Source organism: Spea bombifrons, chromosome 12 (genome assembly GCF_027358695.1).
Source record: "Spea bombifrons isolate aSpeBom1 chromosome 12, aSpeBom1.2.pri, whole genome shotgun sequence".
NCBI classification, from domain to species: Eukaryota; Metazoa; Chordata; class Amphibia; order Anura; family Pelobatidae; genus Spea; species Spea bombifrons.
The window spans coordinates 29,549,085-29,572,998 of record NC_071098.1 but is presented as its reverse complement, the minus strand read 5'-3'; the positions used below and the strand labels follow the sequence as shown (position 1 = coordinate 29,572,998).

Here is a 23,914-nt window from a genome sequence, read left to right as displayed (position 1 = left end):
TTTACGAGGATTTACAACCTCAAGATTTTTTCCGTTTCTCTAAGAAATGAAACTTCCCCTTTTTAAACGCGGCCGTGCCGTTTTCGGTCACCTGATGCAGAGATCTTACTACGTTCTAGGTTTTGCAGACGTCATTAACCTGGCCGTACATTTCGTTGGGTTTGCATCTTTTTAGCCAGTCTGAGATTATATTTGGGCTCCCGGCGTACTTAACCCTTTCAGTTCCTTTAAAGGCTGGTTCTAGGTGTCAAGGGGCCCCTTAAAACAGCCCAAATGGGGTGAGACGGCTCATTCTGCGCCTCCTCAAGGCACCTCAACTCTAGGACACCCTTATATAACTTTTGAAACAGCCAATGAGGGGCACACGTTTTGGGGGTGTGGTCAGAGGCGTGGTTAGAGCAGGTCTTTACATTTTTGAAGTTATTTATGGAATTGATTAATGTGCTCAGACAACATATATAAGTTCAGTTTTGAACGTAAAATGTAAACATAAACAGTATTTAAAAAAATATATATTTTTCAAATGTTTTTTTTTTTTTTTTTCATTGGTCCAGATCTCCCCTCCGTCCATGTGCAGGGCTCCTCGTAGGCGGGGACTGGATGCACTTCTTATTAGAAAATAAGGAATTAGACCCCCGGCCTGGTGGCTACGTCTGGAATGGCCCCCGATGTAAGTGTGAGGCCCATGGAATCTTCAGACCCTGTATCCAGTCTGCGTTACATCTCTATACACATTCTCAGTCCTCCCCGATCCTCTATAGGTGCAGGAAACGTTCCTAGCCGTGTACTTGCCCTGTACTGTAATGTGATGTATTATTGCTTGGTATGTTCTGTTGGCTTGATGTACAACGCTACTGAATGTGACAGCGCTATATCAATCAATATTAATGAAAACAACAAGAAGATCAACTCAGCCTGGTTAGCAATTTTCTGTATATAAAGTTTTTTATGTATTTTTTGCCAAATTTCTTCCCCAGTACCCAGACCCCCTGCCCCCATCCTGTACCCAGACCCCCTGCCCCCATCCAGTACCCAGACCCCCTGCCCCCATCCTGTACCCAGACCCCCTGCCCCCATCCTGTACCCAGACCCCCTGCCCCCATCCTGTACCCAGACCCCCTGCCCCATCCTGTACCCAGACCCCCAACTCATCCAGTAACCAGACCCCCTGTCCCCATCCTGTACCCAGACCCCCTGTCCCCATCCTGTACCCAGACCCCCAACTCATCCAGTAACCAGACCCCCTGCCCCCATCCTGTACCCAGACCCCCTGCCCCCATCCTGTACCCAGACCCCCTGCCCATCCTGTACCCAGACCCCCTGCCCATCCTGTACCCAACCCCCCTGCTCATCCAGTACCCAGACCCCCTGCCCATCCTGTACCCAGACCCCCTGCCCCCCTGTACCAGAGCCCTCTCTCCCCGTCAGTACATTTGCCCCTCTCCCTTCGTCCCCCCAGCCCCCGTGTCTCCGCAGTGCTCGCCCCCGTGTCCCGTGCCCGCGCTCTGCTCGGTTCTCCCGGTGCCGCCTCCTCTCCCAGTCCCCGGAGCTGCTGCTTGTGCCCCTGCTGCCCGCGGTGATATCTGCCCCAGCCGGGTATCTGCTCATCACCCTGCGGGTCACCCCACCCAGATCTGCCGCATTCACCCCTCGGCACCCCCTCTCTGCCTGCGGTCTCCTTTCACCGGCCCCGGTTGTACGCTGCCCCCGCAGCCCCTCCTCGGGTCCCCTCTCCCAGGGTCCGGAGATGGGGCCCCCAGCGGGCCCCGGGCTGCTCCTGCTCTTCCTCGGCTGCCTGCGGATCGGCTCTTCCAAGTATGTGCGGGGCAACCTCAGCACCAAGGAGGTAAGTGAGTGAGTGAATGTGTGTGAGTGTGAATGTGTGTTAATGTGAATGTGTGTTAATGTGTGTGTGAATGTGTGTGAGGGTGAATGTGTGTTAATGTGTGTGAATGTGTGTGTATGAGTGTGAATATGTGTATGTGAATGTGTGTTAATGTGTGTGTGAATATGTGTGAATGTGTATGAGTGTGTGTGTATGAGTGTGAATGTGCATGAGTGTTAATGTGTGTGAGTGTGGAGGGGGGTGAAGGGTAGATGGGGTGCCTGTGTAGGGCTGAGAGCTGAATGTACTGTATACAGGGGGCAGATAGCTGTATATATATATATATAGAGAGAGGGGGGGTTACATTGTGTATACTCTGTTAATATAATATATATTAATCATATTCCTGGCCCCCGTGGCCCCTGTGCAGGATGAGCCCCACTGCATATTTGTCAGTCTGCATCTGCATTAACCCTGCGTTTACTGCCCGTATTGCGCTCTATGTGTATAATAAAGGGGGAGATGACGGCCGCTGGCACCGTGCTGCCGCTGTGTGATGGGGGTAAGGCTGGCAGCGGCCCAACGGCCAACGCTTACCAGGCCCTACCATGTCTTAGATTCAGGAGCCGTATGTCTGTCCTATGTGTGTCTAATACCCTTACTGTATTACCCTCTACCACCTCTGCAGGGAGGCTGCTCCACTTATCTACCACCTTCTCAGGTGATCCAGGCTAGTGATTTCCAATCAGCCACAAAGCTTGATTATGCGCTCCCAGTCCGTGGCCATAACTACAACCCCCCCGGCTACCTGGATGTTTTTTATGGGGCCCCAAACACCCCCTATTTTGCTGCTGGGTACAAACTGCTTCCCGCACATTGATTGGTTGCGCTGATGAGTTATGGGCCCCTTTTTGCCACATGATGAGTTTCATTCGTGGCCGATATGGGGCCCTTTCCTGCCGTGACCTCCATACTGTATCGATTGGCTACCCCCCCCCGGCCCTTTCATCACCTGATAGTTAAATTACTCTGTGAGATAGTCGTCCACACGTGGTTAAGCAGCGCATGTTTGTGTCATATTATGCCTGCCCCCCCTTGGGAACAGAGGTCTCCCGCTGGTGACACGAAGTCTGTGTCTGTTCCACACGTTTACAGCACGGAAGACACAACCTGCCGGCAGATCGGCCCCCGTCGGCCCCCGTCCAGTCTGCCTGTTTCTCCTGCTGTAAAGACTCAAACCTTCAGTCGTTGGTCTCTTCTTAGATTCAGGAGCCGTATGTCTATCCCATGCATGTTTAATCCCCTCACTGTATTACACTCTACCACTTCTTCTGGGAGGCTGTTCCACTTATCTTCCACTCTCTCAAAAAATCTACCAAAATACCCTTTTTGCTTGAAGAACGTGATTCAGAACGGACTTAACTAATGCATATGATACCTTTATATACAGAGAATGGAATCGGCATGTCAGAAGCTTCTTCCGTTCCTACGGCAACCACCTATCGCGCCTTCTTTTTTGTGTCACGTGACAATTAAGTGTTCCCGGTATAAACATGATTAAGGCAAACTTTTCTGTGATTAAAGAATTATTTCTGGGACCAGGAAGGATCTTTCTTTATCACTATAACAAGGAACGAGACTCCGTTAACCCATTGTTTACCAGAATGCCTGTGTCGGGCTTATGCGATTAACCCTTCAGAGGAAAGGAGAAAACGTCTTCAATGATAAGGATCTAGAGTCTGTTCTATCAGCGATGGGAAGGAAGGGGTTAAAGAGCCTCTTTCTGGCGTGTAACCGAGACATTGCCAGTTGATCCTCGGTCTGAATTATTTACTATTTACGGCTGCAGAGTCCCCGGCCCCCGGGGCCGGACGTTGTGACGCTCCCTGCCTGGTTCAAGATTTCCGGCGGTCAGATTAAAAAAAAAATACCCCCCGGGGTATTAAAACTGAGCCCATGGGCGTTGAGCTGGGGCAGATACCATTCAAATGTTCAAGGGCATCACAGAGATCTTTTGCATAGCTACCAACAGTCCAGGTGTTTCTGAGACAGTCCCAATTAGAACATTTGTCAGGTAGAGATATGATGTCACCTGTGTCGAGGCAGGGATTTCCGCTGTGAGGCAGGTGGCCTACTTTTTGCTTTTTTCATCCTTTTCTTTATCCTCCTCCCGGGAACTGGTGGCACCAGAGAAAGAGTGATGGAAACCTAGGCAGCAGCTGTACTGGGCAAAGTGGCCCTAGGGGCCATCAGCGGCCCCTATTGCTTAGGGACTGTTGCCGTTTAATACAGGCAACGGAAAAGAAGAAAAGCATTCCTTACCCTATCCAAAATACCATTGGTGGTGACATCATGCATCGCGTGTCACCGTCTGCCCATGCTCTATAGCGGCCGTATGATGTCATTCTCAGACCCTAGTGGCCCCTTCCACTCCCGATGGACTGATTTATCATGAAGCGTAGTTTACTTCACTAAAGGGAAAGGTCCCCATTAGGTGTCCCCCGGCCCCCTCGTCATCACCAGCCCGGCCCGGAGCAGAGATATACCGGTATGTCCTAATTCTACCCAGAAGTCTCCAATAAGTGGTTTGGAGGAACCTGGCCAACGGAATCCGATCTACAGGCCACACTTTTGGGTGGAAAACAACTTTTTTAGAATCATGGAATCTTTTTTCCACCGGTTAGCGCTTTGACTTGTGTCTTTGTCATCCTTCTCATCTGCCGTGTCTTTCACCTTGGTTGACCTTGTGAAACTAGAAACTGTATCACAATCAGAGTCAGAGTCCGTCCCACTTGGTCTAGTTGAGCTTCCCTTTGTTTTCCCATAAAAGACGTTGGAAGAACAGTCTAGAATAAAGAAAGAATCCAGGTGAAATCCTTTTATGACTTTTATGGAACGTCTCCATCCGACCCTGAGCCTAGATGGAGGTCTACGTAGGCCTGGGCTCTAGCTGTGGAGTTTGGGGAAGCTCCTCGGGTTCAGGAGGTTCCCTACAGCTACATGCCAAGAATATGACGAGTTGTATCAGCCGTGTTCTGTCTTGGTCAAGCCGACGGGTGACCTAGGGTTCTAGAGCTTTGGGATCTATTTTATTTCTAAAGTTCCAAGATATTTCGTGATGATGTCATCATAGATCTCCTAAAACGTAACCGACCCAGTGAGATGTATTCTACCGCCCTAGACGTAAGATAGAAATGCAGACTCGTTGGTCCGTGTCTGGCAGATGGAACATTCCGCCTGGACTATAGTTAATTATTTATTGGGTGGTAGACTTGTTGATGATCACCATTTAATTAAGGCCAAACCATCTGCTCGGGGCGGGGTCAGTAATAGGATATAGAAATAACCCTAGGAATCTATACGTTGCGGTGCGATCGCTCTAAGTTATCTTCTGATGTCTCCATGTGGGGGTCCCTTTAATCTTCGAGGTTTTCTGAACGGGCTGGAAGAACATACTCACCGAAGGTCTCGTGTCCTACAGCTAACCCCGGGAGAAATATCCTAAGGGTCAAGAATCGAGGCGAGGAGATTAGATTTTATATATAAGTGTAACAGATTCTTAGGTAGAAGAGGAATACTTTGTGTCAAGGTTGGAAGGAACGTTCTCCATCATCATGAAGGTCCATACGTTTGTCTTGAATTTCCTTTTTCTCCAGACCCACGGAGGGGTTTATTAAGCTAGTAGGATTTATTGCTGCGGGCCGTGGCGGTCTAGATCCTTCGAGGGGTAATCGTCAGGGAGCCAGTGTCTCCATCACTCAACTCGCACGGCGGTCATCCCTGAGAACATTCCAAGACTACCCCCCTGCAGCGCGCGCTCTTCTGCTCCTTATAGGTGCCAGGAAGGGGGTGGGGCTATCCACACATTTATGGGTGTGGCTTGCCAAGCCCCCCACCCCTCAAGACTTTAAAGGGCCCCTTTTCGTTTAGTTTGACATAACTGCCCTGACAATGGTCTATAATTTACTTTAAATACCCTTCTCACCCCAGTATTTCCACCCCCCCGGGGTAATACTTTCTTTCTCCCCATTCCGCCCTTTTGCCCCAATAGTGTGCATTGCGTTGTTTACCCCCTCTGGCATGCAGTGGGTTAACTAAAACTCCTCACGTGCATTTTTCTTTCACTCTTCTTTTTGGGTTTCTTCCCAGTCTTGTTACCATGGCAATCACTGAGCTGGGACTTGTTTCCTAGCAACTGTGATTTAGTAAGGGGCTTCCAAACACAGACTCCCCTCCCCTTCCTATTCTCCCCATACACACTGATTCTCACATCTCGGGGGGGGGGAAGTAAAAGTGTGCCAAGGGGTGGGATGGCATTTTTGAGAGTCGGGGGGGGCCAGAGTCAGGGTATAGAAAGTACTGGAACGCAGCCTCCTGGGGGGGGGGCAAGCATAAACCAAACCCCATTTCTGTATTTAATCCATAAAATAAAACATACATTTTTTTTCCCGCTACGCAGCCTCACAGGGACTTTCTTTACAACGGCAGCCCGGCTCTGGGGTCCAGGAGACCCACCCTGCCACCGGCAGCCGTTGTAGTGGGCATGATAGGAGCCTGCACCTCCATTACGTCACAGATACTCCAGATACGGGCCCCAATGCGTCTGATTAGGGCCCGTCCCCCGGGCTAGCGATTTATTATGCAGGAGCGCGGCCGAGGTGGGCAATTTCTACCCGCTTGTGATCTGTAACTCTGTTAACCCTCAGCCTGTTAACAGGGAAGGGGTTTTGTTTTGTGGATGTGCGCAGCCACGTCGGGATCCGTGTACACGCTTACACCACAGAGCATTAGATGCCAATATACCCTCTGTGATCACAATTAAAAAGGAGCACTTCAGATTGAGCCAGACCACAATATCACGTGATTCACTCCGCTTGTTGCTGTCTCATTGCCAGAAAGCGTATAAGAATCGGGGAAGCTGGTACCTATGACGCGCTCCGTCTCCTTTAGGTTCTATGAATATGTAATGAGATGTAAATTGAATGCCTAACGCTCTAATCAGCCTAATTATTAAATGATTATACATTTTACTTTGACTTTATAATTTAACCCTTTCTCTCCCTCTCCCCGTCTTCTCCGCAGGACTGGGTTTTTCTCACAAGGTTCTGTTTCTTATCAGACTTCGGACGTCTTGAATTCAGATTTAAATACCCCGAGGTGAGAGGTCTTCGAATCGTTCATTCACCCGCTTGGGTTAGAAAAAATATATAAATATTAGATTTTTTTATATTTTCGGATGAAGTTGGTTATGTCTTAATCAGTCGTTGGTCTCGTCTTAGATTCAGGAGCCGTATGTCTATCCCATGCATGTTTAAATCCCCTCACTGTATTACCCTCTACCACTTCTGCTGGGAGGCTGTTCCACTTATCTACCACTCTTACAGTAGAGAGGAGCTTAAAGTATGTAGATTACGTACTTTTTTGCCCTATCTGGGGTGTTTTACAGGCAAAATGCTGCCAGAACATCCTGCTTTATTTCGACGACCCATCTCAGTGGCCGGCCGTGTACAAGAAGGGAAACAAGGTTAGTCTGACTTTTGGTTACATCATAGATGATGCGATAGCATTGACTCCACCCAGGGGCGTACCTACAGCATGTAACACCCACACTCACTTACGTTCTCTCACACTCTCTCTCAATGTCTCCATACCTTCTCTGCCGACTGGGTCGGGGTCCTCTCGGAACGCTTTCTCAAAAGGGTGGGGCCTCCGCTCGTATCCTCTCCCCTGATTGGAGGAATGGGGGAGAGGCGGTCCGCGTGGTGTGGGTCCGCCCTTTTGCGGAAGTGCGGTGGGAGGCCTGGATAATGGAGCTGATGCTGAAGAAAAGCGGACGAAAAAAGGAGAAAGAAGAGGCAAGAGTAGAAGAGGAACTGCGGGAAAGGAGATAGGAACACGGAAGTGGTCGGCGGAGAAGGTAGGGAGACAATGAGAGAGAGGGAATTTCCGTGAGACTTTGCACTCCCCTGATGAGTGACACTCAGGGCAGAAATACCCCACTGACTCCACCTGGAATTAGAGGAATACCAACCATTCATGACTTCAAAGAGTCAACCAATAAAGGCTCTCGCCCAACAAACATGGCTGGTGGTTTTCATATGATGGCGACCATTGATTTGGCTTCTTTCACCCCACAAGGACTGCTTGATGAAGGAATCTGTGATCCGTCCTGAGAACAACCAGGTCATTAATCTGACCACCCAGTACGTTTGGTCCGGCTGTCAGGTGAGACCACGTTTGCCAATCCATTGACCGGCTTTTGTCTCTTTTTCCATCGTTTCGGGGTTCATGTTCTAGATTTTTATGCCCCTTTTTTTTCCAGGTGATAAAGGAATCAGGGACGAGCTACCTGAGCTGCAACAGCGGCAGAAGCTTCAGATCTGTTCGAGAACGATGGTGGTACATAGCCTTGAGCAAGTGCGGGGTGAGGATTGGGGGGACGGAGAGGGCGGACGAGCCGAGGAATGTCTATATCTGTGATCTGTGTCTTAAGAAACGTCGCTCTAACCCATCATTCCATCTGTAATTAGGGGCGAGAGGCCAGTTTGATTGACTACTATGGCCGATACTGGTCATGTTGGAGGCCAATACTTGGCTCAGCCTTTGTCTCATAGATGTTCTTTAGAAGCAGACCCATTATAGGACTCTGCAAAGCCAAACCATGATTAGTGGTCACCTGTATACAAGATCCTGACCTAACGTTCATGTCATTCTCTGGCAGGGGGATGGGCTCCAGTTAGAATACGAGATGACCCTGACGAACGGCAAATCCTTCTGGACGCGCCACTTCTCCGCGGATGAGTTTGGTTAGTAGGTGAACGTCATGGAGTTTTGTTGTGAGCTGTGGCTTTGGCCGTGTATAAGTAGCAATTGGTTGGCTAGCTCTTTGGCGCTCTTGGCTTGTTACACCATTTTTAGGCTGTATCGTAAGGCTCTCCATTGGCTGGAGTTATCGTTAGAGCGTATTTTGGTATTGTGCAGTTGATGAGACTAAGCCTGTCTCCTGCATGCTAGTTGGCGTGTATGGTCTTGCTCCGCAGAGCTTACACTCGTTTCCATCCTCACAGGGATCCTGGAGACAGATATCACCTTCCTCCTGATCTTCGTCCTGATCTTGCTGCTATCCTGTTACTTTGGCTGTGAGTTCCCAAACATCTGTTCCAATTATGACTTGGTCCTTGGGCTTGTCTTATGTCCACCCCATGCCCAATACCCAACAGGTCTCACCCTTGCTGGTCTAGGGGTGAGGGACACTTAATGCTGCTCTATCAATTTGTGCTTAAGGTAAAGGCATCAGGGGAGGAAAAAGCAGCACAAGTGTGTATATGAGTCACTGGTGTAGAGTATAATATGTATACGTTGGGGTAATTCCGTATGATGCGCGGGTAACGTAGTAACATCCTTACAGATATCCTCAGGGGGCGGCAGCTTCTTCACACCACGTACAAGATGTTTATGGCAGCGGCTGGAGTTGAGGGTGAGTGTAAAGCCCCGACGCGTTTCACAGAGGGCAGACCCTTCTGCCTGATATACCCCCAGCCGGGGCATCTCCTGTATTCTGGCCATTAATGTAATAAAGATTCTGCCCCGCTGAGGTGCCCCACTGTCCCCCTTTGCGGAGAGACTGGAGATCGTGGGCTGATTAGGGAGCAGAATATCTACCTACTCATATAGGGCTACTCACCTTATTGCCGTTGGCCCAGTGCTGGGTTCCACGTCCCTCCTCACTGTCTCTTCCTGCATTTAATGGTCTGCGGTTCTTTCAGTTCTCAGCCTGCTGTTCTTCTGTGTATACTGGGGGCAGTACGCGCAGGACGGAGTGGGCAACCCCAGCATCAAAGTGTTAGGTTAGTATACATGGGAGCGGCACTGTGTATGTTATAATATTACATACGTGTCACTGTGACTACACAGAATAATAAATGTATTCTCAGCTCTCTGTGTGTCTGGCTGCATACTCAGCACTGGTCTCTCTTGCAGCTAAGCTCCTGTTCTCTGCAAGTTTCCTGATTTTTCTGCTAATGCTGATCCTGCTGGGGAAAGGATTTACTGTTACCAGGTGAAAAAGAAGACACAATGCCATCACACTGCCAAACACTCATCACACTGCCAAACATTCATCACACTGCCAAACATTCATCACACTGCCGAACACCCATCACACTACCTAAAACTCATCACACTGCCGAACACTCATCACACTGCCAAACACGCATCACACTGCCAAACACGCATCACACTGCCGAACACTCATCACACTGCCAAACACGCATCACACTGCCGAACACTCATCACATTGCCAAACACGCATCACACTGCCGAACACGCATCACACTGCCAAACACGCATCACACTGCCAAACACTCATCATACTGCCGAACACTCATCACATTGCCAAACACTCATCACACTGCCAAACACGCATCACACTGCGGAACACCCATCACACTACCTAACACTCATCACACTGCCGAACACTCATCACACTGCCAAACACTCATCACACTGTCAAACACGCATCACACTGCCGAACACTCATCACACTGCCAAACACGCATCACACTGCCAAACACGCATCACATTGCCGAACACGCATCGCACTGCTGAAGACACCCATCATTCTGCCGAAGACACACATCACACTGCCGAAGACACTGATCACACTGCCGAACACTCATCACACTGCCAAACACTCATCACACTGCCAAACACTCATCAAACTGCCTATACAATACATTAGACCACATCACTCAAATCTTGCATCTTAACTCTGTGGAATGTCGCACCACGTCATCCCACGTACATGATAACATACAGCATCATACAGTGCCACCTGAGTTCACCACAAGCTCTATGTGCTCCATGTCACATTTTATTCTTTCAGAGGTCGGATCAGCCACCTGGGCTCCATTAAGCTGTCGGTGTACATGACGCTGTACACGGTGACACACACGGTGCTGTTTATAAATGAGGCACAGGTGAGAACCTGTTCACTTTCGCCTAATACACCCAAAACCCTACTATCCCTTTGCATGTGGCATCATGTGACATGCATGGGCTCCCTGGTCATGTGACTTACACCCTGCACTGGCATTGTCATGCCCCTCTCTCTCCATACAGTTCTTTGATCCCGCTCAGGTCCTGTACACGTATGAGTCGCCCGCAGGTTATGGTAACATCGCCCTGCAGTTCCTGGCATATATCTGGTTCTGTTACGCCGTGTTGGTGACCCTCAAGCACTTCCCGGAGAAACAGGCGTTCTACGTGCCCTTCTTTGCTGCGTACACTCTCTGGTGAGACTCACGTATGTGGGCTGACGTCTTGGTCTTATAGACTAATTTACCAAGTAAAAGAAAGCGGGATCTATTTTAAATCGGGACTGTCCCACCGAATCTAGGAGAGCTTCACGCGGTTTAGCGTTGGTGGCTGAAACGTTGTATGTTGACAGGTTCTTTGCCGTCCCCGTCATGGCATTGATTGCTAATTTTGGAATCCCTAAATGGGCCCGTGAGAAGATTGTGAACGGAATCCAGCTGGGAATCCATCTGTACGCACACGCCGTCTTTCTGGTGAGTAACAAGGTGTGGAACCCCACGTGGTGAGAGTGCTCGGGGGCAGAAATATACCACCTTCTACCCTCGGTTCTGTTACAGATCATCACCAGACCTTCGGCAGCCAATAAGAACTTCCCTTACCACGTGCGCACCTCTCAGATCGGAATCATGGAGCAGAGTACCGAGAAATTCCCGCACCACGTTTATGGAAACGTCACGTTTATCAGCGATTCTGTCCCCAACGTCACTGAGCTTTTCTCGATCCCGAGCTGCAACGGGAGCAATGGAGCGGTGAGTGACCCCGGCTACACGAATCCAAACATCACTCCTCAGAGTTGGGGGATATATCCAAAATATACATTATTTGTTTGCCTCACTTTCTTAATTTTTTTCCTTTTTCTCGTCTGTAGATAAATAAGCCCGCTCAGTACCCTGTTACTCTTGGTCAATGTTACTCCCAGCTGACCTCAGACCCTCATCATGTGATGAGCCCCTCATCTCTGAACGGTGTACCCGGAAATCAAAAGTTACCGGTTGGGGAGACGCAGATTGGGGGTCTTCAACAGCTACACGCCCCTCAAATACATAATCAGAATGGCTTCCCTGAATACTTCAGCATCCGCTCGGCAGGCCCCCAACCCATGTAGAAACCCCACCGCCGCGGGAAGGTCCACATCGCAGTCCTCCTTAAACCAAGATAGACCCACTGAAGCCACATATGAACTGACATTCTGAGCCAGAAACCATTGTCTGGACGGCTGTGTGTATGTGTGGGAGTGCGTGAGCAGACAGACGTGTTTACAAATCTACATGTACATGTGTACACCTTTTCATATATCTGCTATGTTTGCACTTAGGTGTACAGATGTTCCATTTCCTGCATTTCTTTGTTGTATGTTTATTCTGCCTGTCTTCTCGATAGTCTTTTTGCCATGACCAAGGTTTCTAGAATCCTGCGTAGTTTCATGTCCTCCGTGCCTGTAGCTTCCTGTTTCTCAATAGCGAAACAGTTGTTTCTTTTCCCACATTTTTGCCTACTGCAGGTTCCTGTCTTTGTGACGATTCGTGCGGCTTATAGTTTCTGATCTTATGGTCGTCCAGACTGACTAAAATTTCCTGTCCTTTCCAACCACACCAGCTGATTGTATTTTCACGTCTCTCTTATCTGTCCCTGCTGACTGTAGTTCCATGTCTCTCTCATCTATCCCTACTGACTGTAGTACCATGTCTCTTCATCCAGCCTTGCTGACTGTAGTTTCATGTCTCTCTCGTCTATCTTTGCTGACTGTAGTTCCATGTCTCTCTCGTCTATCCCTGCTGACTGTAGTCCCATGTCTCTTTATCTATCCCTTCTGACTGTAGTTCCATGTCTCTTCATCTATCCTTGCCGACTGTAGTTTCATGTCTCTCTTGTCTATCCTTGCCGACTGTAGTTTCATGGCTCTCTCGTCTATCCCTGCTGATTGTAGTTCCATGTCTCTTCATCTATCCATTCTGACTGTAGTTTCATGTCTCGTCATATCCTTGCTGACTGTAGTTTAATGTCTCTCGTCTATCCCTGCTGACTGTAGTTCCATGTCTCTCTTGTCTATCCCTGCTGACTGTAGTTCCATGTCTCTTCATCTATCCATTCTGACTGTAGTTTCATGTCTCTTCATATCCTTGCTGACTGTAGTTTCATGTCTCTCTCGTCTATCCCTGCTGACTGTAGTTTCCTGTTAGCTGTGGTTTCCTGTCTCTGCTCTCTCTTCTGGTGTTGCCTGTAGTTTCTAGTGCTTTGAGCTACTTGTGACCCTTTGTAGTTCCCAGTCACTATTCCAGCTACCTGTAGTTTCCTGTACTTCTCCCCTTGCTGCCTGTAGAGCCCCCTCTTCATCCACACCGCCTGTCATTTAGTTTAACATTCTATATAGAATCATTATGTCTCTCTTATTGTAATGTATACGTGTACAGGTATGATTGGCACAGATGTCACGGTGTACCTGTGTGTGTGCGCTGTACGTTTGGTGGTACCTGCAGAAATGTGAATTTGCGGTATATAGAGCACAGTGCTGGCATCGCCGTAGGATGATATTAGATATTACAAACGTTTATGCTCCAGAGCATGATTTATAATATTTTTTTGCCATTTGTACCGTCTGATGGAGTCGCGCTTATTTTTATAGTGAAGATGAAGCTCCTAGATACAGTTTAGCATCGCGCCAAACCATTACCCCCTTGTCCCCTTTTGTACAAACAGCCAGGGCCGGATTCCCCCATATGCAGATAAGACACGTGACCAGAATTATAGCATAATGGTGGGAGGGGCAGAATTTGATGCTTATGCCTCTGCAGGGGCATCAGGGGCCTTTCTATCTGATGTACTTGGGGGCTAAATCCAGCCATGAAAATGTCAGGTGTAGATATAGCTACAATATTCTAGAGAGATTTCATGTTGCCCCCCAGGGGCTAATTTGCACCATCTTTAATGTGACTTTTCTAGCAGGGTCAGTGGTGGGACGCCTGGACTGTTACCCGGCAGCCCTTGGGGCAATAATCCGACCCGTGAGTGTGCAGAAAACATAACACGCGCAACTCATGGTGTGTGACGTAGCAGTTGGGTGAGAAATGTGGTACCACGTTTGTTACCCCGGCGCTCATGACCCGTTCATGGCTTCTATCGCTGTACCTCCTTTGCTGCCGACGCAGGTCACCCGTCCCCTGTAGTTCGGAGCTCTGTTATACTCGTTACTGCAGCCCTGTTATCACCGCATACTGTTTGCCGAATGCCAGCGGCGTGAACCGACTGGCAGAATAAATCTCATTTTTATATATACAGCGTACGTGTCTTTTTTTTTACTGTTGTACTTCCTTTAGGGCGTCAAATTACGAGAAATATAAAATAGATTAAAAAAATAGACATTTTTGTTTAGGGGACCCCCGTGTGACACTCTTTTTTTTCCAGATATATATAAACCATTCCCTGCTGTTTCTATACACATTATCGGGGCTTTTTAGGGCTGTAGAACCCTGCGATCCCCTCATACCCAGCAAACATTATGAGCTCCTAGAAAAGAGGGGCATCAGGGGAGGAAATAGAGGGGCATCAAAGGTTTAAGTATCCACATTGGGACTGTCAGAGGAAACTTGGTAGGTATGGTATTTTCACAATATCACCCTGTAGTATTCTAGTAAACCGTGGTATTTAGTAAAAGTATGTTAAATTGTTTTTTCTAGCAAATAATTAGCTGCATGCAAGTTGAGGCCTGCGTTATAAAAGGAAATCTGATAACCAGAGCCCTGGGTAAATCATAAAGCCCATTCCATTGGTTACTATGGTGATAAGGCCATTTGTGAAACTTTCCCCCTGAATCACTCTTTATAGCCACTTTGAGAGCACGGAGAGCAAGGATGCCGCTGCTGTGTGTTGCCATGGTTACCAGTCCTGTAACTACAGTTGGAAGTTGTTGCCTGACTCCGCCTCTGTGGGCGGAACCTTGTTGTCTCTGGAACGTTCGTAGAGCGCCTTGTTTCCCAGTCGGAACGGTTATACGGTCGCATCAAGAGTTTCCTGGCAGCTACAGTTAGCGACGGAAGCAGCCTCCAGCATGGCAACCGTGGCGGTAAGAAACACACTAGTTTAAAGTGCGTGCTTTTAATAACAAACTGGGGTGTGAGTAATGGGGTAAACGGAATAACCGGCAGTCATTTAACCGGCAGTACCCCGAGCAGTCTGTCCCCAGCATGGCGACACTACCTGCCCCTCGCCACCTCACCCGGTGTAAGGATGAGTGACCCAAACGGTAATGAGCTGTCATATGGGGTGATATTTATACAAATGAGACTTAGAGGGGATTTAACCCATTCATTGACATATATAAGGTCATTAGTCACGATGCTTAACCCTTTCGGTGATAGCATGCCATGCCAAAGCATTGGCATGGCACTGAAGAGGTTAACCCTGAATGTGAGAGGCCCAGAATCTCTGTGGTGTTCACCCCCCAGCATCCGTGTATTTATATAGATGAGTAACGAGGTCCTGTATGTCACCTAGAGGCCCAGGTTGCCCCTGTGTATTATTGGGGGGTCTTGTCTGTGGCATAAGGTGGCTGACATACCAAGGATAGTTTCTTGCTAAGCGATTGTGGCACTAAAATTGTAAAATAGATATAGTCTGGGATAAGGATGAAGTGTGAATAGTTTTTTTGGCAGCTCCTGTCGTGCCGGAGAGACACGATTATCTTATTTGGACTTTATTAGACTGCTTTCGAGTTACTTATCTGCAATACTTTATTCCTCAGACAACCAAGGTGCCGGAAGTCCGAGATGTCACCAGAATGGAGAGAATTGGTAAGTGTTAAAAAAAAAAAAAACACAGGCTGAATATTCTCTCTAAGGGATTATTACGCCTTTTCTTCAGTAAGGGCTCCGTGATTGCATCTTGCGCATGTATTGTGATGTGTAGTTGTACCTAACCGTTCCTGTGGCTGCTAGGAGTGTCCCCTAACATCCCGTCTCCATAGCAACAAGGACAGCCTAACAAGGCTAAGTTCTAGTTCTTAATGGCAGCATCCGTTAAATATTAAGCACTGTTTCAGCGAATAAATTTACTGAGTTATTTTTAAAACATTTTTTTTTATTTAAATGTATTAAGTAAAATGCGTTTATTTAACCAAGGGTTAGAAAACCGACTTGCGATGAATTAAGTAGTGTGGAGCATAAAAAATTAGAAAAAATAATGTTAAACTATACAATAAATTTCATATTATATATTTTTTTATTATTTTTAAGGTGCCCATTCTCACATCCGAGGGCTTGGCTTGGATGATGCCTTGGAGCCCCGGCAGGTAGTAAAATTCTTGAATTCATATTCCCGTTATAGTTTCTTGGTTGAAAGTACCCATCACATTAAGTCCTTCAGTGCGGAAATCTCCTCCTGTATTATTGCACAGAAGATTTATGATTTTCATTGTATTGCCAGGTCTCCCAGGGCATGGTGGGTCAGTTGGCGGCAAGAAGAGCTGCAGGAGTTGTTTTGGAGATGATCAAAGAAGGGAAAATCGCCGGCCGTGCCGTTCTGATCGCTGGGCAACCCGGCACTGGAAAAACAGCCATTGCTATGGGTATATTATCTCATTACTAAACAGACAAATACTGAGTATGAGTGTTGTGCAATATTTTCAGTATATTAAGTGTATTTATATTTGTGTGGTACGTGTTTTACATTAATATTTATCTTCCAGTCCCAGTCTTTATTCCCAGTGGTTTATTTACTTTTGGGTAGACATAGGGCAGTGCCCCCCAGTCACCTCGTTCTCCATGGTTGGCGTCTCCGCTACAATAAAACGAGCTGTGTGCATTTAAGAAACTGAGCCCCCGGATATGATGTCATATCCCGATGCTCTGAATCTTAAGCATAAATAGGCCGGTTGGGGAGATCGGAGATCTCCATAGTAACCCGGCCAATTGAGTGCTGGCACACTGGGGGGCCTGCTGCCTCCCTGGGCCAAAATACATCACTGGTTACTCTCCTTTGGGTATTGATAGCAGTCTGTTCCATATGAATTGGAGTGTGGTGCTTTAAATCTTCATCCATGGGTGGATGACCCTGTAATCTTTGCTGGAAGAGCTTGTAATCATTACATCATCATCTGTATGAAAGCTTTGTCTCAAGACTTTGGCCGTCTGTGTTTATGATACTTTATTGTAACTGTCATAGCAATTATTGGGACAATAGACTTTTTTTCGGAACAAGTTGAGAATCTTGACAGTATTTCCTTATTTACAAGATGTTAAAGCTGAGAAGCCTTCGTCCTCCCCTGTGAATGTTACTGTAACTGGTCTTTTGTATAATGCAGGTATGGCTCAAGCCTTGGGCCAAGATACCCCGTTCACAGCCATCGCTGGAAGTGAAATCTTCTCCCTGGAAATGAGCAAGACTGAAGCGTTGACACAAGCTTTCCGTCGCTCTATCGGTGTCCGAATCAAGTAAGTTCTTTTGATCTGGTTGAATATCGCTGGCTTCTCAAGGTCGTTTTTTTTTTTTGTTAATTTTAGTCATTTGGCTCTTTCACAAGAACCATAAGGACGTCTCATAACGGGAAACTAAACTACTATTCAGTCTGTAGTTACAGTCCCAATGTTCAAATTATTAAAAGAGCACATGCCCTGTTTTCGACTTTACAACAGAAAACTAAATTTTTGGCTCGGTTTTTTTTTTTAACCAGGGAAGAAACTGAAATTATTGAAGGAGAAGTTGTGGAGGTCCAGATTGACAGACCAGCTACAGGAACGGTACGATTCAAACCCACATAATTGTTCTTCAGAGCATCGATAACTGTTCAAGGTTTAAAAGAATTGCTAACATATAGAATTTTTGAAAGTTCAAAACCTTTTTTTCTTTTCTTATTTTTTTTGCGTGGGCTTTAGGGTGCAAAAGTTGGCAAACTGACTTTAAAAACGACCGAGATGGAGACCATTTATGATCTGGGAACTAAGATGATCGAATCGCTCACCAAGGAAAAAGTTCAGGCTGGGTAATATAAGAATCAAAATGTCATCATTATTTAGAGGCATTCCCTGTATGTATGTGTATATAATATGTGTATATTTATGTGGATATAATGTGTGTGTATGTGTATATATATATATATATATATATATAATTTTTTATTTATATAGCGCCAACAGTTTACGCAGCGCTTAATCCAATACGTATATATTCATCTTGGCATCTGTGTTCCTTCTTAGGGATGTGATTACCATTGACAAAGCCACGGGGAAAATCTCCAAATTGGGTCGTGCTTTTACACGCGCTCGAGATTACGATGCAATGGGGTCCCAGGTAAGAGGTCACATGTCTTGAAGCCTCACATTTTTCAGAAGAATTTTGAGAGCATTGGATTGAATAAATCTTTTTCTCCTCTCCAGACCAAGTTTGTGCAGTGCCCTGACGGAGAATTACAGAAACGCAAGGAAGTGGTACATACGGTGTCATTACATGAGATCGATGTCATCAACAGCAGAACGCAGGGATTTCTGGCTCTCTTTTCCGGTGCGTCTGAAGAATGTCGCGCTATGGGTTGCAGTGACTTGGGTTTTAAACACACTCCTTGGCCTGCGTTATTTCTATGTGTTAATGTATATGTATATTTTTTTTTCTTGTTTGATATAGGAGATACAGGAGAGATTAAATCAGAAGTTCGTGAACAGATCAATGCTAAGGTCGCTGAGTGGCGCGAGGAAGGAAAGGCTGAAATTATTCCTGGGGTAAATAAACAAAACCAAGCATGTGTCCGCCTTATTCGATTGTTGGCGTCATCTTAGATTCAGGAGCCCATGTACCTATCCTGCGCATGTTTAAATTCCTGCACTGTATTAAACTCTGCCACTTCTGCAGGGAGGTTGTTCCGCGTCTATACCACCTTCTCAGTCAATTCTAACACATCTAAGCCTCTGACCCTCTAGTTTTTTAGATTCTGGTCTCTTCGGAATCTCAGAATACAGGGGTTATAGTTTTTAAAAGTGGGTTTATCACCAAAAACCCTAAACCTGAATTCTCCCCTCCCCAGGTGCTGTTTATAGATGAGGTGCACATGTTGGACATTGAATGTTTTTCTTTCTTGAATCGCGCGTTGGAAAGCGACATGGCACCGGTTCTGATTATGGCCACAAACAGAGGAATCACACGGTGAGTTGCAGATCATGTTGAGCGGGAACACTAAATTTGGTTTGTTGTAAAGTAGGTGCCGTAGCAGACGCACCACCCGTCCCCCTGTATCGTATACTCTTTCTATAGAAACGCTTAGCACTCCAAGTTATGTAGAAAGGATAATAGTTGCTTGCATTTGCAGAATCTGCTAACAGATGCAGCACTCGAGGACGGGTTCGGATCGTGCCGGATGCACAAACTTTAAACAACACTTCAAATTTTAATCTGAAGAGAGTCATCCGCAGCTTTTTTTGTTTTTGGAAGTTTTAGTTGGCAATAACAGCAGGGGGAACCAGGGAGATGTCTTCTGTCTTGCTTCACTCCTGTGGTTATTGTCTCTGCAGTAATAAAGCTTTCAACTCTATGACTGTGACCTTCTCCAGATATAAATTTGAGTTATGTTTTTTTGGGGGGATTGTGATCCGAGCCAACGTTTTGGATACTACAGGCTGGACAGAGATGCCGTGGGCTCCGGCTGTGTCTGGACAGAAAGCTGTTTCACTCGCCCCAATAATAGACGGAACTAATAAATAATAGATTTATAAAAAAATATATATACTGGCCGATGCGTGTCCCTAATGTCTTATGTAGTAAAGGCATTTGCATGTTTATGCATTCATTATTTAATTTATTTCAATGTTAGGATTCGTGGCACAAACTACCAGAGTCCCCACGGTATTCCCATTGATTTACTGGATCGGTTACTTATTATCTCCACGTCTCCATACAATGAGAAGGAAACCAAACAGATCCTAAAGATCAGGTGAGAATTCCTGTCACTAGAAGGAGAAGCCGGAGGTGGCTTTGATTTCTGTGGTGGAGTCTGTGGTTCTAGTAGCGCCAAATCTAATGTGTATTGTATTCGTGGTTCTAAAATAAGTTGTGTGGGTTTGGCTTGCTTTGCTGTAGGTGTGAAGAAGAAGATGTGGACATGAATGAGGACGCCTACACTGTACTGACACGGATTGGTCTGGAGACTTCACTCAGATATTCCATACAGCTCATCACGGCTGCGAGTCTGGTCTGCAGGAAGAGAAAGGTGAGCTCTGATGTCATGGTCATGACTGCTGAAATGTAGTTTTTTGAGTAACTTTAGAGCTAATTAACTTTTTTTCTGTGTTACTTGATTTATTGCCTTTGTTCTAAGGGACCAATGCAGCCCCCCAAGGGCCGCAGGGGTGCATGTGACTCATTTTTCTCATTCTCTCGTTCCTTTTCCAGGGAAATGAAGTTCAAGTAGATGACATCAAAAGAGTATATTCCCTCTTCCTTGATGAGTCTAGATCAACGCAGTACATGAAAGAGTATCAGGACGCCTTTATGTTCAACGAAATGAGTAAGTTGTTTTTTTTGTTTTTGTTTTAAAGTAGCTCAAGATGCCGTCTACTGCTACAATCTTAGAATCAAACAAAAAGTGATATAATGTACTCAAAAAAGATAAATGTACAAATGTATCCAATTATACATTGTACATAAACCATAAAAAAGAGAGGACCCCCCCCAAATATACGGTAATATTGCACAAAATATAATTCTTGAGGTGGAAAACTATATATATATATATATTTTTTTTTTTCCCCATGAGACCATACTACAAAATATAATTGGGTGAAGTTGTATATTTCCAGCGCACTATTCTACTTTTGTGCTTGATTTTTGCTGCTATTATACGTTAGAGATGCTGGTATATTTCCCTTTTTTGTTGTTAGTCTGCCACGTACGGCACCGCAACTTTAGTAAAGGGGAATGGTGGAGATGACCATGCGCAGGGTGGGTTTCTAACTGTACGGGGACTTGGTGAAACATTTTAACCGTACTGACGTGACTTTCTTCTTCTGCAGAAGGAGAGACGATGGACACATCTTCATGACAAACCAATCGACTGGATGCACTGATTTATTATTTTTTTGCATAGTAGTCTGTTTAACCTTTTGTGTGCCAGAAGGCTGAGCAACACTTTGCATTGCGTTTTGTTCTCGATGAGCTAGACCTTTTTCATGCCTTATCTTGTTGCTGTAACTGTTGCAACCCGTCTCCTCTTTTTATATATAAAACAAAAGTTATCATTAAACTGCCTTTTTGTTTTACATTGTAGAAAAAGTCTTATGTCGCAGCCATTTAGACCCTATTGGCGCTGTTAACCAGTAATATTCAGAGCGGTAATACAAAACGGTGCCCACCTTCGACTTGTTTTTGTGAATTGTACTTATTTTGCACCTTACAGCCATCAACGTTCAACACATGCATTGCAATCATTTATTGAACCCCAGGTGAGTGTCATTTGATCTATATATAAGCTAGAAAATGACTGCGCCATGTATGGATCTAATCAAACACACAAAAGATGACACTTCTCCAAAGAATGAGGTAGTGAAGTTTTAAGAGCGTACTTTATTTTACTGCATCTTAGGAGTCCACGTCATTTTACATTTTGTTTGCAACAAGAGTCTTCTACGTACTTTGTGTTCGGTCATCACCTTGAATTTAATATACAGTGATATGTTATGCTGTAATTAATGAAAATTCTGAAGAGGTGAAAGGTGAGGCTTCTGTCTTAAGCCCAGCATGGCACATATTACAGGTATTACAGGCAAATTGTGAAGGGCTCGGATATACTGCCCTGGGTATTTTTCGGAAAGCCCAAAACGGCTCATCTGCCCTATGCTTTGGCAAACGCCGAAAAAAAAATTATTTGAAGCGTTGTTAAAGAATTTGCTATTCTGCTTTCTATGTTTACAGCAAATCTTTTACATCCTCCCTTACAGTCTATAGACTTGTCCATGAAAGATTACCCGAATTACACACTTTGCATGCAATATATGCGTAAACAAGCCTTTATTGTATTGAAATTCGGGCAGTTTTTCCCTTTTGAAGGGGTGAATAATGTAATGCATACATTGTGGATCAGTACATTTGAATTTAAAGTGAATGTCGCCTAAATTGCATTTTCAATGGAATCTTTGAGCATACGATTTACCTATACTTCGACCTAGTGAGATTGCAAACAGGTGCTTTGAGAAGTATCTAATGTACGGACTCCACCCACTTATTTAAGGGTGTGGTATCTTATGCAAATTAATATCTATTTTGGTGATTAATTAGCATTTTTGGTCATACCGCGGACTCCGCAACCACATTTCAAAACAACATTTCTCAATGCACTAGAACAAAGTATCGGTCCTATTTTATGCTCTTTATTCCCGTTATAAAAGCTTGAGGTGACAGATCCCTTTACCGCGTGTCCGAGAAGCCGGGCACCCCTGGGTTTGGTGTCAGATGGATATGACGCTGTTGGAGCAGAAGGCCGGCCCGAGGCTCTGCACGGTGCAGTCGCTGTAATCCATCTTGCACAGGCTGCACTCGCAGCTCACGGCTACCGGGTAGGTGAAGAAGGGGTCGGTGTTCGGTGAGCAGTTCGGCAGTTTGATGGTGTCGTAGCGAATCTCTTTGTAAGTACAGATGTGCTGGTAATACGTGGCGAGCGCGCTTTTATATACCGGATCCTAGGGGCAAGAAGGTAAGTGAAGGGGTTACTGTACAGATTCAGAACGCAGAAGCCACATTATACCAAAACGCAGACTTATCTGTAAAATTACGGCTAAGCCACCAGGTAACAATCACAGAGGTGTGCCTGCGGTAGGCGGCTGCACCTACCTTTCTTACTCACTGCTACACGTCGTGGATGGCTGGAGGTTCTTCTAAAGTTTGTTACTTGTAAAAAGATGTAGTCTCTGTAAGATGTCATTTAACACTAAATACCTCTCTATAATGTTTAGTCCTCTAGGGGTTACCAAGACCTACTTATCCATATGAGAAGGGACATAGGAGCAAAAATTGGCTTTAAAACATTCAAGCAGAAAAGATTAAGAAAAACTCCTAACATACCAGCCGTTTATTTACAAAAGGAGAACAGTAGGGTGCATCACATTTATGGCTGGTATCACAGTAAAATGAGATGTAAAACATGTTGTGATGTGTGAGCTCTTATAATACTGTCTCTGGTGAATAACAGACCTTCTGACTAATGAAAGCTAATGGAGAAATGGACTTCATTAGCATCGCCATAAAGCATTGGTTCAGTGTGGTGTTTGAGCAGTCACCCAAAATATCACATGGCTGACAACAAGGGTGGCCTCCAAGTCTGCAGATTATTAGAAAAAAAATTAGATAAAACCAGGTTTTTCTTACTGACCAACATTACTGGTGGGGGTTTGCTGTATACAGCGCTGGGGGGGTTGTTGCTGTTTACAGTGCTGGGGGGGTTGTTGCTGTATACAGCGCTGGGGGGGTTGTTGCTGTATACAGTGCTGGGGGCGTTGTTGCTGTATACAGCGCTGGAGGCGTTGTTGCTGTATACAGCGCTGGAGGCGTTGTTGCTGTATGCAGAGAGACTCACCTTGGTCTGGCAGTAGCCGCTGCAGATGGTGGTGGTGAGGGTCATACAGATTGGACAGTCTTCTTTTTCAGCTGAGATGGTTGCGTTGGTTGGGTGGCACGGACGGCGTCCTTGCACGGCGGACAAGTAGACAGCCAGGGACATTAACGCGATTTGAGAGACAGACATCCTGCAGCGAAAAGGTAAAAACATGAAGACAGAAGAAGTAAATAGGAAGGTCCTGATATCAGAAGCATTGTATTAACCCAACGATAATGGATGGCCAAAGAAAAGATTGAACTTTAAGTCAAAGATCTAAATTTTTTTGAACCGACGTTAAAAAAGATGCAGTCACATAAGCCTTCGAATGGATTTCTATCTAAACAGGGGACTTCTGAGATCCAGAAAGCTTACGTCTCTTTCTACGCTGACCGAATATAAGGGATCACCTTCAACTAAAGACTCTGTTA

At 45.9% G+C, this 23,914-nt stretch overlaps 3 protein-coding genes across 3 annotated transcripts in view; 2 read left to right on the top strand and 1 right to left on the bottom strand.

The window, feature by feature from the left end:
- The first annotated feature begins 1,523 nt into the window (after positions 1–1,523).
- TMEM145 (transmembrane protein 145) lies at positions 1,524–12,311 on the top strand. The gene is made up of 15 exons (XM_053452149.1): positions 1,524–1,846; positions 6,908–6,982; positions 7,272–7,349; positions 7,964–8,050; positions 8,148–8,249; positions 8,547–8,631; positions 8,893–8,964; positions 9,234–9,302; positions 9,592–9,672; positions 9,806–9,884; positions 10,710–10,803; positions 10,946–11,118; positions 11,274–11,394; positions 11,479–11,670; positions 11,790–12,311. Exons 1-15 carry the CDS (start codon positions 1,748–1,750, stop codon positions 12,024–12,026), a joined length of 1,644 nt encoding a protein of 547 aa, XP_053308124.1. The 5' UTR covers positions 1,524–1,747; the 3' UTR covers positions 12,027–12,311.
- A 2,538-nt stretch (positions 12,312–14,849) lies between these two features.
- Positions 14,850–21,140, top strand: RUVBL2 (RuvB like AAA ATPase 2). The gene is made up of 15 exons (XM_053452042.1): positions 14,850–14,981; positions 15,660–15,708; positions 16,150–16,205; positions 16,340–16,481; positions 17,217–17,346; positions 17,586–17,652; positions 17,788–17,894; positions 18,109–18,202; positions 18,289–18,412; positions 18,533–18,627; positions 18,930–19,048; positions 19,713–19,832; positions 19,979–20,108; positions 20,291–20,405; positions 20,911–21,140. The coding sequence occupies exons 1-15, from the start codon at positions 14,967–14,969 to the stop codon at positions 20,937–20,939; spliced, it is 1,392 nt and encodes a 463-aa protein (XP_053308017.1). The 5' UTR covers positions 14,850–14,966; the 3' UTR covers positions 20,940–21,140.
- Positions 21,141–21,798: 658 nt separating this feature from the next.
- Positions 21,799–23,914, bottom strand: part of LOC128470315 (lutropin subunit beta-like) — a 2,464-nt gene continuing 348 nt past the window's right edge. The window contains exons 2-3 of the mRNA XM_053452188.1: positions 23,466–23,634; positions 21,799–22,572 (exon numbers count right to left, since the gene is read on the bottom strand). Coding sequence (XP_053308163.1) covers positions 22,342–22,572; positions 23,466–23,633 — 399 coding nt within the window. The 5' untranslated portion in view covers position 23,634 and the 3' untranslated portion in view covers positions 21,799–22,341. The remainder of the gene's footprint in view (positions 22,573–23,465; positions 23,635–23,914) is intronic.

Excerpts from the sequence above, each read along its gene's own strand:
- TMEM145 (XM_053452149.1), top strand. The coding sequence starts at position 1,748 with ATGGGGCCCCCAGCGGGCCCCGGGCTGCTCCTGCTCTTCCTCGGCTGC. Across the intron at positions 8,632-8,892 it reads CTTCTCCGCGGATGAGTTTG|GGATCCTGGAGACAGATATC; the intron begins GTTAGTAGGTGA and ends CCATCCTCACAG. Across the intron at positions 9,885-10,709 it reads AAAGGATTTACTGTTACCAG|AGGTCGGATCAGCCACCTGG; the intron begins GTGAAAAAGAAG and ends TTATTCTTTCAG.
- RUVBL2 (XM_053452042.1), top strand. Across the intron at positions 17,895-18,108 it reads AAGGAAAAAGTTCAGGCTGG|GGATGTGATTACCATTGACA; the intron begins GTAATATAAGAA and ends GTTCCTTCTTAG. Across the intron at positions 19,833-19,978 it reads AAACAGATCCTAAAGATCAG|GTGTGAAGAAGAAGATGTGG; the intron begins GTGAGAATTCCT and ends GCTTTGCTGTAG.